The sequence below is a fragment of the Chlamydotis macqueenii genome, chromosome 1 (genome assembly GCF_036417535.1).
Source record: "Chlamydotis macqueenii isolate bChlMac1 chromosome 1, bChlMac1.mat, whole genome shotgun sequence".
In the NCBI taxonomy this organism is placed as follows: Eukaryota; Metazoa; Chordata; class Aves; order Otidiformes; family Otididae; genus Chlamydotis; species Chlamydotis macqueenii.
Genome location: NC_141556.1, coordinates 145,351,150 through 145,364,666, shown reverse-complemented (window position 1 = coordinate 145,364,666; position 13,517 = coordinate 145,351,150). Strand labels below are relative to the sequence as shown.

At 38.1% G+C, this 13,517-nt stretch overlaps 1 protein-coding gene across 6 annotated transcripts in view; it reads right to left on the bottom strand.

The window, feature by feature from the left end:
• Positions 1–4,677: 4,677 nt before the first annotated feature.
• The window catches only part of UBE3A (ubiquitin protein ligase E3A), a 54,646-nt gene continuing 45,806 nt past the window's right edge, over positions 4,678–13,517 (bottom strand). For all 6 annotated transcript variants that reach the window (XM_086769054.1, XM_086769081.1, XM_086769038.1 and 3 more), the window contains 6 exons: positions 10,674–10,879; positions 8,329–8,493; positions 7,770–7,925; positions 7,602–7,675; positions 6,565–6,708; positions 4,678–6,342 (listed from right to left, as the gene is read on the bottom strand). In XM_086769054.1, coding sequence (XP_086625180.1) covers positions 6,222–6,342; positions 6,565–6,708; positions 7,602–7,675; positions 7,770–7,925; positions 8,329–8,493; positions 10,674–10,879 — 866 coding nt within the window. In that variant the 3' untranslated portion in view covers positions 4,678–6,221. The remainder of the gene's footprint in view (positions 6,343–6,564; positions 6,709–7,601; positions 7,676–7,769; positions 7,926–8,328; positions 8,494–10,673; positions 10,880–13,517) is intronic.

The following is a 13,517-nucleotide window of genomic DNA, read 5'->3' as shown; positions in this document are numbered from 1 at the left end:
TTTTAGTGCTGATTTTCACATTTTTTATTAAAATCAATTATATTAGGAAATATTAAAACCCCTTTAATCTATTGTATTAGCGTAGCTGATCTTTACCCCTTGCTGCTCAAACTCCAAGTGCTTGCAATAGGAAATCATAGAATGGTTTGGGTTGGAAGGGACCTTCAAAGGTCATCTAGTCCAACCTCTCTGCAAGAAGCAGGGACATCTCCAACCAGATCAGGTTGCTCAGAGCCCCATCCAGCCTGGCCTTGAATGTTTCCAGGGATGGGGCATCCACTACCTCTCTGGGGAACCTGTTCCAGTGCTCTATAACCCTCACTGTAAGAATTTTTTTCCTAATATCTAATCTGAATCTACCTCCCTCTATTTTAAATAACTACATCAAATGCAGCAGCATGTAACGTATGGCAGCTCAAAACTCCGAAGAGAAATGTTCAAGTTGCCATTTTATAGACAGTTACTTGTGAGCATCATTGCTTTTACTGCTGCACTATGCAGATCTGGAAGCAAAAAGATGCAGTGGGAAGACAGCTCTGGGGTGCGTTTCTGCTTTGCCTGTGTGTTCACCTACAGAGAAAATCCCTTAAATCTTTCGGTGACATTAAGAAGAAAGGCTTCACGTCAGCTTTGCACATGACAACAGTTCAGTCAAAAAATCTTCAAGCTGCTGCAGTTTTCATCTCCACCACTTTGCTCAGTACTGGTTGTCAACCAAGCCGGTACAAGCAGCAGCATCCCTGCACGCGTAGTGGTTCATAATTCAGCTGCGCTACGTGTCCTTTCAAATGCAGAAGTGATCACTGGCCGACTTCAGAGTTGGCTCTGGTTTCATTTTTAAATCTCAAAACTATGCACAAATCTACCCAGGAAGATAACGTAGCAGTTCCTATATGCCATTTTATCACCCTAAAATAGAATAATGATTCCTACCCTCTCTTTATGTCTCTGATGCCCCTGTCTCTTAGACATTTCCCTGCACAGAAATGCTGAAGGATATACATTAAGCATCCATAAACACAAGCACACTAGGTAGACTTCAATTATTTATCAGGCCTGTGCTCTGGCTGTATCCTACAAATACTGCAGAACAGAACAAAACCACGCTTGTGTATTGCAAAGCAGCACATCTGTAATTAAAGCCACCTTCCTAGCATCCCTTGTCTTCCCAATATCCTTCACAACCCTCCTTGCAGTTAAAAAACCCAACACACCCCTCGACTTCCTTCATCCTCCCTTTCCCCAATCAAAATCTATTTTCCAACTGCTTCTCTTCCCACCCAGTTACTTTTTCCTTCCAACCCATCCCTTCCTAGGTTCCTCTCCCATCTCACCCTTTCATTTGCTGCCCCCATCAGCCAAGGCAAGTGACTTCTCCATTCCATCCCGTAAACCAGTCATTGCAAAATCAGGACCGATGTTTCATTACTGCAGCTTTCAGAGAAATGGGAATTTGCATCCAAGTGAAAGCAATACTACATAAGATTGATTGTGGCTTTCTAAGGTTACAAGCCTTTTTCTACTTGTAATCTTCCATCTGTGAAGTTCCCTCCTTCTGGTCAAGGAGAATGTGAGATCCCAAAGCAAAGCCTATTATATGCCACTTTCTGCTCTTCAGAGAGCAAAGCTTGCAGGAGGCACAATCCACAGACGCATCGAGGAAAGAGTTGCTTTTTCTGCTCCCCATGGATTCTATCACCTTGGCTTTCAACATGCTGGGCAGTCCCTGGTCCACCTGGTCTGCAGTTGCACTGAGAAAGGCAGTACTGCTTCAGGCTTGGCCATGATGCCACTTACCAGAAGCTCAAACAAAGATGCACTGGAAACTCCTGGGACAAGGGAAGGAGATTCCCGCATTCAGTGACAAGGAGGTTCATCAGGATGCAATGTCAGTGGCAGAAAAGTCCTCCGATCACAGGCCAGCCCCTCATTTGGTGATTTAATGACAGCAAAGCTATGAAGACAGAAACCTTACAGCTGTGCAGCATACAGCCAACGTCACCTAGCAAAAAACTTTTAAAAATTGCTGTTTAGAGAAATCCAGCAGCCAGACACTTTCCAATTTTGTTAAATGAAAAATAATAAAAATCAACAGCTGAAGATATCTTTAGATGAAGCACTGGAGAAAAATATGGGCCATTATTTCATAGGTTTTCCAAAGGGATTCATCTGGGTAAGAAGTGACCTGTCTGAAGGCAAATGTCAGTATCAACTATTTCCAAAACAGCATCCCTTCTACAACACAGTAAAAAACTGCATTTCTTAATAAAATTAATTTCAAGTCCTTGATGGTCTTACGAATTTGGTGACAACTTCAATCACTTCAATAATTCTGAAAGTTTAATTAAGTTGTGTACACGTACAAAGGGGAATTGTAGGTGACTTATCACCAACCCTTGTTATTCTGAGACGAACCATAATAAACTAAGCTGTTGCCAGAAAAGGCTTGATTTTGCATAGCTAAACTTGGAAGAAGTTCCTGCTCCATCTTGCATGCTGAAATGCTGCAGGCTTTCTGCACAGTAAGTAAGGCACAGCTCAAACATTCAGCCCAGCTGAAGTATCTTCAGCCTTAAAATACTTGAGACAACCAGGAAATTTTTCATCCCCTAGTAAGACTAAAAAAATGTACCTGGAGGCAATGGGCTGCAACAGTGCCAGGGAAACACCTTAAGGCTGATGGTGGGAGGGGTTATCTTCCTGCTGAACATCAGCAGCATGGAAACCTGTGTCCCACTCCCTGCTCCACAAAGCAGAAACCTTGGCAAGCGTGCAAGTAGCCCACCCTCTGGGCTACCTGGAGGCTCAGCCCATCAGGTACATCACACCTGTGTGGTATGGCATGTGTCACGATGCTCCTGCTTCAGCAGTGAAGATCACAGTTGGATGAAAGGCATGGATTGACTGATGTAACACAGCTGCTTGGAGCCCCAGGCTCACCCCCAGCCCATCCCAGCATCAGCTCTCCTCAGAGCACAGGGCTGGAAGACAGTCTCCCTGGCTTCACAGTCCCATCTCAGGCTACCGCCTGCTGAGCGGAACACAAGCCCAGTCAGAAGCTCACAAAACTACTCCTCAGTTAACTGAACTGCGCTCACTCCCGATGGCTGTTCCTGAAATCTTTTTAGCAAAAACCAAAAGCCTTCATCTCTTAAAAGGTGATGCTCTGTTCGTGCAGTTAATGTGCTAACATACGCTTTAGAGCTAAACAAAACTCTTCCTTCACTCCTAATGGAATTTGAAAAAAATCCGTTATTTGTTTAGTACTTAGGATGATTCTTTTCAGAGTAACATGCACTATTATCCTTTTTGCGGTATATGCTACTATAAAATACAGATAAAATCCCGACGTTCCCTTCACACCAAGGTTGGAAGCATCTTGGCAGTCTATTAGGGTGCAGAAGGAAATGCATAGAGGCATTTGTCACTTGTCAAATGAGACAATGCCGAGATGCCCAAGATATTTTCTCGTTAACGTATTAAGGACACCCTGAGGGGAGAGCACCAGCATCCTGGCATCAGACTGCTAGCTCGGAAGTCGAGTCTTCTGTCTCACTCGAGAGAGGTATTTGAGTGACACGTAAGTACATCCAAGTTTCCGAGGCAAGTTTCGTAGACCCAGCATTCACTGAACACTGCTGAAAGGCTAAGTGAGGATGAAAGACATTCTGCACGTGCCTGAAGCCCAGAAAAAAAAAAAAAAACAAACCAAAAAAACCCACCCAAAACAAAAAACAAAACCAAAAACAACTTAAACAGCATTTTCCCCACTTTGACAAACCTTTCAAGCAACAGAAGACTGGAACTTCCATCAGGCAGGAGAGCAGCCTGCAGCTACAAGACTACAAGATTTGTTTTAAACCTTATCAACTGCTGCTGCTGGACAATTAGCACATTTATAACACCACTAAGGAGAAAAGGTTTCAATACAGTGGCAGTTTAGAAGAGGCAGCATATATTTGAATGGGAAATCTGCAAATATAAAGTACTTCTATCTTACCTGAACATGATTCCTTGAAAAACGATTTATGCTTTTAAAGGCCAATACAACTATGTATTATTTTAATCTTAACACTAAAGGAAGACAGAAGAAGTGTATTTACAATGACAGAACTTTGTATTGCTATAAATTATGTGGTCTGCTCAGTCTTTGGAACTACATTAAAAAACCCAACATGAATCTTACACACTTGCCAGCTGGGCATAGCCACCACTCATAGCTGCATCATCATGTGGTTCAAACCTGTGACAAAACACCTCAAGGCACTCAGCAAATCTCGTTCTCCCCACCTACAGTAAAAGATGCCCCAAACCTGAAGGAAGGAATTAGCAAGCACTGTTGCCAACCGCCCTACTGAGAGGTAGGTTATCTTGTGCTTTCCTCTTCAAGGACATGCAGTGAGGTGAACATTCAAGAAGGTGTGCCTGAAGTGCCACCTCAAGATCCCAGACCAGAAGACAGCCAGCACCTCTCCCTTCCCAGCAAGTTTCGGTCCCGCAACCAGGCCGCCTTGCATCGGCTTGGATTTCAGGGGGGAACATCACTAAACCATAGGTCACTACAGTCCACTTCTAGAGAGTTTTACATACCTGTAACCCTCAAATTATGCTGTATTACAACGTTTTCTAATCAAATTATTTAATATCCAATTTATCAAAGGAAGGAAGTCACTTGTGTTCTTTTTCACTGAACTGTAGTGAAAAAAGGTCACCGTTTTATTCAGCATCATAGTTACATAACATTGTCTGTTTCTCTTACTAGAAAGAATTTATTAAAATAGTCCTGAAAGATATCTTTTCTTTCTCCAATGATTTCAAAAACTACGCCTTTTCATGCCAATTCCACACAGTCACGGGTTTGGTCGGTAGTAGTCAGTTAGAGCAATTGTCAAGGCACAAGCTCAGCTCTGCACGTCTGCTGCAGCTTGTATTATGAGAGAGATATGCCAGTTACGTCTTCACGTAAAAAACTCGTCATCCCTTCATCATCTATTGCAACAGGAGAAATTAACATTAAACACAGACTACGAAAGGTAAAGGATTTATTTCTGATATGATTTGTAGAGTTAAATTAAAAACCTACTGAATACTTTATGTAGTAGATGAACATAACCTTAGTACTTACTTTCTAACAGTTTATTTAACGGTTGGAAGTGTACAACATGAAGTAGGCCTTACGCTTAATATTGTTCAATTTTGCTTATTGTTAGATGAGATTAAAATACAGTAGCCATCCCTTTAGATTATGTTGCAACACTGATCATGTGCCTTGATAAGTAGGAACAACGATTCATTAAATAAATGGTGATGACATAACATGTAGGGAAGACTTTGGATTGTCTATTTAAAATGTCAACATAATAGGCAATTAAGAAGAAAACTTCATTTTAAGTGCACTTCCACATGCTTTGTTTATAATATAGCAAAAACTTCCTATCTTTTTTCCAAACACTTCACTCCCTACTCTAAAGCTGTTCAGTTGAAAATGCACTTTCCCCAGTAAACTTTTTTTAAAAAGTAACTAAAATTTCTACCCTTTCATATGCTAAGAAATGTTTCCTAATTAAAAACACAATTTATTACAAGACATGTGAAGACAACATATAGTGAAATGAATTTTAATTGTTGTGCTGTGACTAAAGTAAAGTTCTCAAGGCTGCAATTTAACATTCCAAGTTCTCCCTTCCATCTTTATTGATTCTTAAGATTTTGCACAGAAACTCTTTGGGGGCTAGAACAGCAGTAATTGCATCACACTGTTTTCCAAGACTTCAAGTTTCAAAAGCAAACTCTTCAAAAAGTACAGTTCTTGATTTGATTAGATACAGGGACAAAAATATAGCACATACTTGAAGGTTACATGGTCTACAAATGATGGCAATATTTTCCTTGGGAGAGTACAGTTTGTTTTCTTGTAAATACTCAAAAAGGCTCAACTTCAAGCAGTAATAAACACAAGCAAAAGTGATTTAACCCTTAAAATAAATATTCAGGAAAACCTCTCTGTACATACAAGTGAAAGAATATGTAACACTTTCACGCTAAAAGAAAAAAATAAAGATTTTGTTCATATAAGCAGCTGAAATCTGCTGTTCCAGCCCAATGTCCCCAGTAAAGAAGGGAGGCACAAACACAGGTGACTACTGTAGCTCACTATCTTATGGCCTTTTTGGACAGGGACATCATCACCATCATTCCTTTAATCCCTTTTGTTATAGTTATTACAGCATGCCAAATCCTTTGGCATATGTGATGGCCTTCAATAATCTCTCTTTAAGCTTTTCTTTGCTTGAGTACTCCGGAAGCAAAAGTACATTAAAGCATGTGTGAGATGTGGGTAACCTGTGGGGAAAACAAAAAAGAGGAATTCAGATCTGGGAACAGGCAATACACGCAAAGAAACACATCTCCATTTCACAAATCCAAAATAATGAATTTAAAAACAAACTACTTTGCGGAAAGATTCAACTTTCAGATTTAACTAAGTTAATAATAAAAAGTACAAAACTTGCTTCCATCTATAAACAAACAAGCAAAGTGTATATATATTTTTTTTCTTTTTACCTCTCTGTATCTGGGCCATTTTTGGCTATGATCATCTTTAACTTTCCAAGTCCTCCCACAGGGGCTCTGTCTGTGCCTGTTGTAAACTGTAAGAATAGTCTTTTCTGTTCATCTGTAAATGAATGGACTATTTCCCAGAATTCCCTGTCAAGGAAGGAATCAAAAAGTAAGTAAACTGAAAGCCTTCTTTGGTATGAGACTTTCAAAAGCAATTGGACTTTGAAGTTTTAGTAATTGTAATCAATCTTAACATCAGTTTACAAGTTGCACTCATAAAAACAAAACTAACAGTAATGTATTTACCAGTCTCTGAGAATCAGAAGTAGAAATCAGAAATATTACCAAAACACTGCAGTTTAACTTTTTAAAATGTTAATTTGGCTGATAAGTAATCAGCAGATATTCTTCCTTAATTTTATTATTCCTATTTCCTACGGAATTATACTGGTTCCACTACACTGTCCATTTCTGCCACCTTGTTAAACATCGCAGTAAATAAGTGCAGCTGCTGTCAAAGGTTTTCTACCCTAACAGGGTAAGTTAAGTAGTTGGCAAAGTCTAGAGGACCGAAGACACACACTTCTCTGACCCTTGTCTTCACAGTTCTCTAGTCAAAGGGGACTGGAAGGTAAAAACATTTTAAAAATCCCTCTTAAAAATACTGAATTTACTTGATTCCTAATTAGATGAGAAAGTTCTACACATGCAACCTATTCAAACAACTCAGTGTTGGTAAATTTATTTATTTTTTTAAAACAGAGCAGTGGTAATTACTGAAACAGCCCTGTTTATACTGGGAATTATTTAACTATATAAGAGAAAGACAAAAACCCACGGAAAAATCCCTTTTAAGCTTTGTCAAAGTTCACCGGAAGCTAAAGACAATGCTTATACAATCTGCTCTTTTAATGACAGTACTTGAGTAAAGGAAATTATACATAAGACACTTGCATCTCCAGTACTAGAAAAATACTAAATCTTACAATATTGAAGTATGTAAAGTGCTTTTAATCTTTCAGAAATCAGAAAAAAATTACCTAATAATAAGAGAGTCTCTTGTATAGCCACCATCATATTCTGTAGTTTCTTCTAGTGCTTGAAAATCTAAATTCTGTAAGAAGATGACATTTTTAAAAATGACCACTGATTATATACTTAGGATTAAAAAAGCTTCACTTTTTCTGGTGTAAATTCAGGATTCTTACCCTACTTCCACAAATAAGTAATTCAATTTCCTCTGGTCTAAATAAATATTTCAAAGGAGATTCATTGGTCACCATGTGGAATCCTCTCCGAAAGGCCTTGAACTGCTTTTCTACTGATTTATTGAGTATATAGTCAGCATACAGATTGACAAATTCCTGTAAGGAAACAATCCCCCAAAAAACCTTAGTACTTCGACACAGGCCACCTGAAGTATCTCTCAAAAATGTAAGACCCCAAAATACAGTTAATTCTATAATTCTACGTAGATTATCTAGGCTCAGTTTCTACTCAGCTGAGCATATGAGCAAAAGCAATAATACAGAGCAAGTCTCAAATATTTCTCAAACAGGTCAAACACCACACCCAGAAGCTCTGTATTCATGTATCAATGTTTTCTTTAAAAGAGAAGCCTTTTCTGCATACAAGTATGCCGTGCCATGGCAATTTTAAAAGGCTTTTAAACTCAAATGATAAGTGAGCTCAAACTTTATAGACTCCTACATAATTCTGCATAGAGTATCTAAAAATTATAGATCACGTTTAAAAAAAATTGTGTACCTTTCTATTTTCATTCGTAATAGGAATTTTATCACCGTTTTCCTTTAAATCGTGCATCATTGGATTGCCAAAAAGATCCGTATGAGATATTTGAAACGTTATCATCATATCATCTTCCACGCTTCCTTCATACTCTAGTAAGTCTCTCAAACTCTGGTAAAGAACCTAACAGAATAAGAAATACATGTCTGTCATAAGTAAGTTGCAATAGATTTCACTGAGTAATACCAAGACATGAAATCACCTGCCTCAAAAAGGGTTGTTACCTCCTATGGCACAAGTCACCTAAGATCTCCCATAATAGTCCAAATAAAGGCATATTAAGCTCACTGTTTGTAAAAACAACCAACAGTAGATATTAAGGAAAGACAAAAGAAAAAAAAAAAAAAGAAACATGGCAATGAGTGGTAACTCCCTCAGAAGAGCCTATCAGTACCCAGGAATCTTTCTAAATGCAATGGTCAGACCTGTAGCTTAAGAGTCACTGATTATCTCTTCCTCTTTAACTCTTTTGAAACTGTATTTACTTTTGGCATTCAGAAGACATTACACTACTAAGGTGAACACACGTGTGTTAAAATCAAAAGAAAACGCTGTATTTTATGTAAGATAAAGTTTAGGCAGCAGGTTTTCATCTCCTATATCTTGATTTAAAACCTAAACTAACTAGGAAGTAATTTTGCAGCAACACAGATGGGTAGTCATTAAAAAAAATAAATCTATGCACAAAAAAAAAATATTCAAAAGTTAGGTCAGAATTTGCCAAGTGGAATCTGAAATTACCTGTAAGAGTTTGCTCTATTAAAAAAAAGAGCAACCAGCCTTTCTCTCCTTGGGAAAAGCCCAAGACTCTTGGAAACCAAAGGCTACTTGGAAAACGAACAATTTTTGGCTGAGACAGAGGTGTAGGACTGAAGAATGCAGAGTGAAGGTAAAAGCAACAACTGAGTGTAACTATATTTTTACAGTGAAGTAGAAGTAATGCATTTTCCCTCAACGCTTTAATTACTTAAAGTTTACACGGAAGCCTCATCCTCTCACTAGCTGTATCCTTTTGATTCTTCTACAGCACCTTTAAAAAATCTGGCATTGAAAACGACTGGACTTAGAACTGTTGGTGGTGAGGGCTGGTAAACACCCTGTCCCCTCCACGCTCTACAGCATTAGAAAAAGCATTGGGAGGCCTGACTACTCCAAATTTCATTTTTGGTTTGAGAAGCTCTGGAGTAAGTGTTTAAGTCATATTAGACTACAAAGAGTTTAAAAAGTATTATTTTAGAAGACTTCAGTGTAGGTGTCAGAGCAGAAAGAGAGGAATAGGGGAGAAAAATTAAGAAATATCCTGTCTTGTTCCACAGAAATAAATCCACTTTTTCTGTCATAAGAAATTCTGAGTATGTAATAAAAATTACAGGGAACTGTGCATTTCTCAACATTACTTTACAGAGAAACCGATCAAAGCTGGAATACTGTTATACGTAGCCATCCAAAGCAGACTGGATAACCTTTTTTTTTTTTATTAGACATGTCTCATTTTCTGGTTAAACAAAAAAAAAAGGCAAGTTCTCTTTAAACAGTATGATTTTACTCACCTTTTTTTCAATAGCTGAAGATTTTGCATAACTGCTTATAAAAAGGGAAATGTCCCACCATTTGAAATGAAACGAAGCATACTAATAACTCATAGTAGCTAGTATGAGGGAAAGCTACTGATGATCTCTGATTGAAGATGGAGCAGGGCCAAGACATCCTGCATACACGCTTCTGTGCTCCATCTACTAAAGCACGCATGCACACGGCTTAGTGTTTTTTTATAGCCACTGGCTGGGGAGGGGTGGCAGAAGATGGACACTGACCACTGTTCCCAAACTGTAGGGATATTAATGAACTGCCTCATCTGTCTTCTGCTTTAGACAAAAACCAATATGAACATCACACCTTTGCATGTCTGCTGTTACTTTCACATTTTTTGTAGAAATCTACTTCTACAAATAGATATAAATAGCCTAATTTCAGAAGTCTCTTTGGGAAGATACTATTAATAATAGTTTGTTTAATAGTGCTTAGTGATATTAAGCAATTTAGGCAGTATGTAAAAAAAAAATAGAACAAAGCTTTACTGATACCCAGCCCTATTTGTTGACTTTTCATTCTGCCTCCTCCAAACCAGATGTAATAAGAGGTTTTATTCCTTACGAATTTGTTTTAACAAATACAGACTCTTCACACAAGCCACTGGTTATTTCACTTCCACTTCTGACAGTGATCTTGTGTTTAAGTTAAATCTAGATTAAGTTATTCCATGGAAAATGCATGAATAAACTCAAAGAACATAACGAACTTACAGGATGAGAGTCTGCCAGATCACGGAAAGTTCCTTTTTTGCCCATTAGCTTCCTGTAGACAACCATGGGAAAATGTACATCCAGTATACAGTTATTGTAAATAGCCAGACCCAGTACTATGCCAATCAGTGTAAACTGACCCTCAGTTTCAAAAGAGGACGGATTAAACCAAAACAGTTTTGTAGATTCATCATATGTGAACATCCCTGTAAAAAAATGATGTTGAACAATTATGATTACATTTCAACAAAAAAAATACATGTAGAACATACCATTATAAACCCATTTGCATTAGAATGCCTCTAAAACATGTTTAAGTTAATATTATACTGAATTTAATGGCAAAGAGAAGCTACTTACCTTCGGGTAATTAGAGCTGCTCAAAATACTGTTACTCACATCACCACTAAAAGCACGCAGGAGACCTGCGATACAACATCCTGCAATGCCCACTGAAGCTATATATACACAACCTTTCATCCCCTTCCTTTACTGAGGAAGCAGCAGCACATTGTCAACATAGATTGTAACTTTGACAAATATAACAGTGCAAGAAAAGAACACAATCAAAAACCACATGGATGTAATAATCTTGAAGAACTCCAATTACTATACAGTGATAGTTTCTCCTCAAAGGCTTTTCCAGGTCAGTTCCAACAAAGGAACAGGACTAGATGCAGCAGGGATTAACCATCACATATGAACTTAGAGCTAGATGCCTAACAGATTTTTTTTTTGTTTGTTTGAAGATACTCAACCAGGTCCACTCAGTTGCTGCAGCTATCACACACATCCTAACTTGAGGGAAAATATAACATAGGACTGTAGTTTCACAGGAGAGGGCTGCAATTTCAACAATTTGTAACTGTTGAAAGGGAGAGGTTATGCTTTGCTCCCATATCCCTTCATCTGATTCAGCTCACTATTTCAGGTGATCAATTTCCTGACAAGTTCACAAGCTGACTAACTTCACAGAAGGCTTCAACAAACAGCTGAACTGGCACATGCCAGGAGCTGGAGGGAGCGGATAGAACTGTACAGACAAGAGAAGGGCAGAGTTCCTCACCTGTCTGGCTGTAGCAAGCCACTAGATTAGCTCTTGTTTATGAGATGTTCGTGTACAGGCTTTAAATTAGTCCTATGGTAAAACTGATTGCTTACCTGACTAGATACTGAAGCAAGACAAATGCAAACCCCATAGACTTAACAGGAGGGAAAGACACCACTCTGGACAAGCACAGACCCAGTGACCTGCGATTGTACAGCTAATTCCCATGATTTCCAGACAGAACCTAAGGAGAAGCACCCCAGCTCCTTCCTCCTCACACATCAAAAGTTAGATGTGTGTGGTCAAGAACATGAACTACATTTGCCACAAGGATTTATCTTGCTGGCTCTTAAAAGGTACACTTATTTACAGCCTATGGAGATGTAGAAATCGATTACAAAGCCACACAAAAAGAGCCACAAAGTGACTCTTAAGACTCAAATAAAGATGTCACCTTCAGCCAAGAGATACAGCCTGAATTCTCATTCAGTGTAAAGAAATGAGCTGCAACTCATTTAGAGACTCCGGCTATTCTCTAAAATTGAAGACTATTTATCTCAGTAATGTACAAGGGCAGGGTCAGCTATTAGGGGAACACACAAATAAGATTAACCCATCAGGTAAGGCAACTGGAAATCAGAAATGGATGACCAACACAACCATATATAGGACAAACGTTAAACAATAGTCTGCATTCCATTTTCTGAATTGACTGAATTAACTTCTGGATCACTGGCACAATAAAAGCAATGACTTGTACTTTCTGAAAGATGATGGAAGAGTTAAACAGCCAAAACAACTCCTCCAGCAAATGTCTAATAATGAAGAATTAACAGTTTACAGAGATCCACATCTGGAAACACTTTAATGTGAAATACAATATTTTAGTCACTGACCAAAATTAAGACTAGAGTACATTAAAATCATACTAAACCACCAGATGAAACTGGAAGCTGCAGTAAGGGGAAAACAATGGTATAGTGTTGCCAGGAATATTATATGAAGTTAGTACTTCTTCCCTGTTACTATGGTGACTGTTGGTCATAAATCTAATATTTAGTTTGATTTATTACCTCCTTTGAGTAAAACTTTAAGTTTAATATGAAAAAATCTGAAATGTAATGGCAAAGAAACTATTACAGCAATAAACATCACCCCACACATACCTATCAGAAGACAGACATTTTAAATTCAATTTAAAGGATTTCCTTAATTTTCTCTGGTACATAAAGTATTTACAAATCAACAGAAGTCATACTTGGTATATATGGTGTGCAAACTGTTATACTGCAGTACATATTAATAGATGCAAAAGAAAACAAGACTGTGAAAGCAAGCTATGTTTTTGTCTTTTAGACATTTATGGCAAAAGCCAATAAATACATCTTTTTTCCATGTTGATATGAATACAAAAAGTGTCCTTTTTTTTGTATTTTGAATACAGAAGTACTATTTAAAACATGCATGCACATCTAATCTATTACCCATCTTTATACACAGAGTATACACACTGGCTGAATCTTAGCTGAGTAAGATTTCAGTTACTAAGTAGGAGTATTTCAATATAAGCACCTCACACAAACTTCTGGTTAGATAAACTCAAGTCAAAAACATATTTCGCACTGGAAAGACAACTTTGTCTAAGTATTACCACCTCCTTATTTTGCCATACTGTAATTTATTCCAAGTAACCTTGCTAATTCAGATTCCAGATCTCTCCAAGTTAATAGCAGTTTTCAGAGTAAGACTTGTCTATGGATCTCTATCACTTGTTACAAGAACTGCCTTGTGTACAG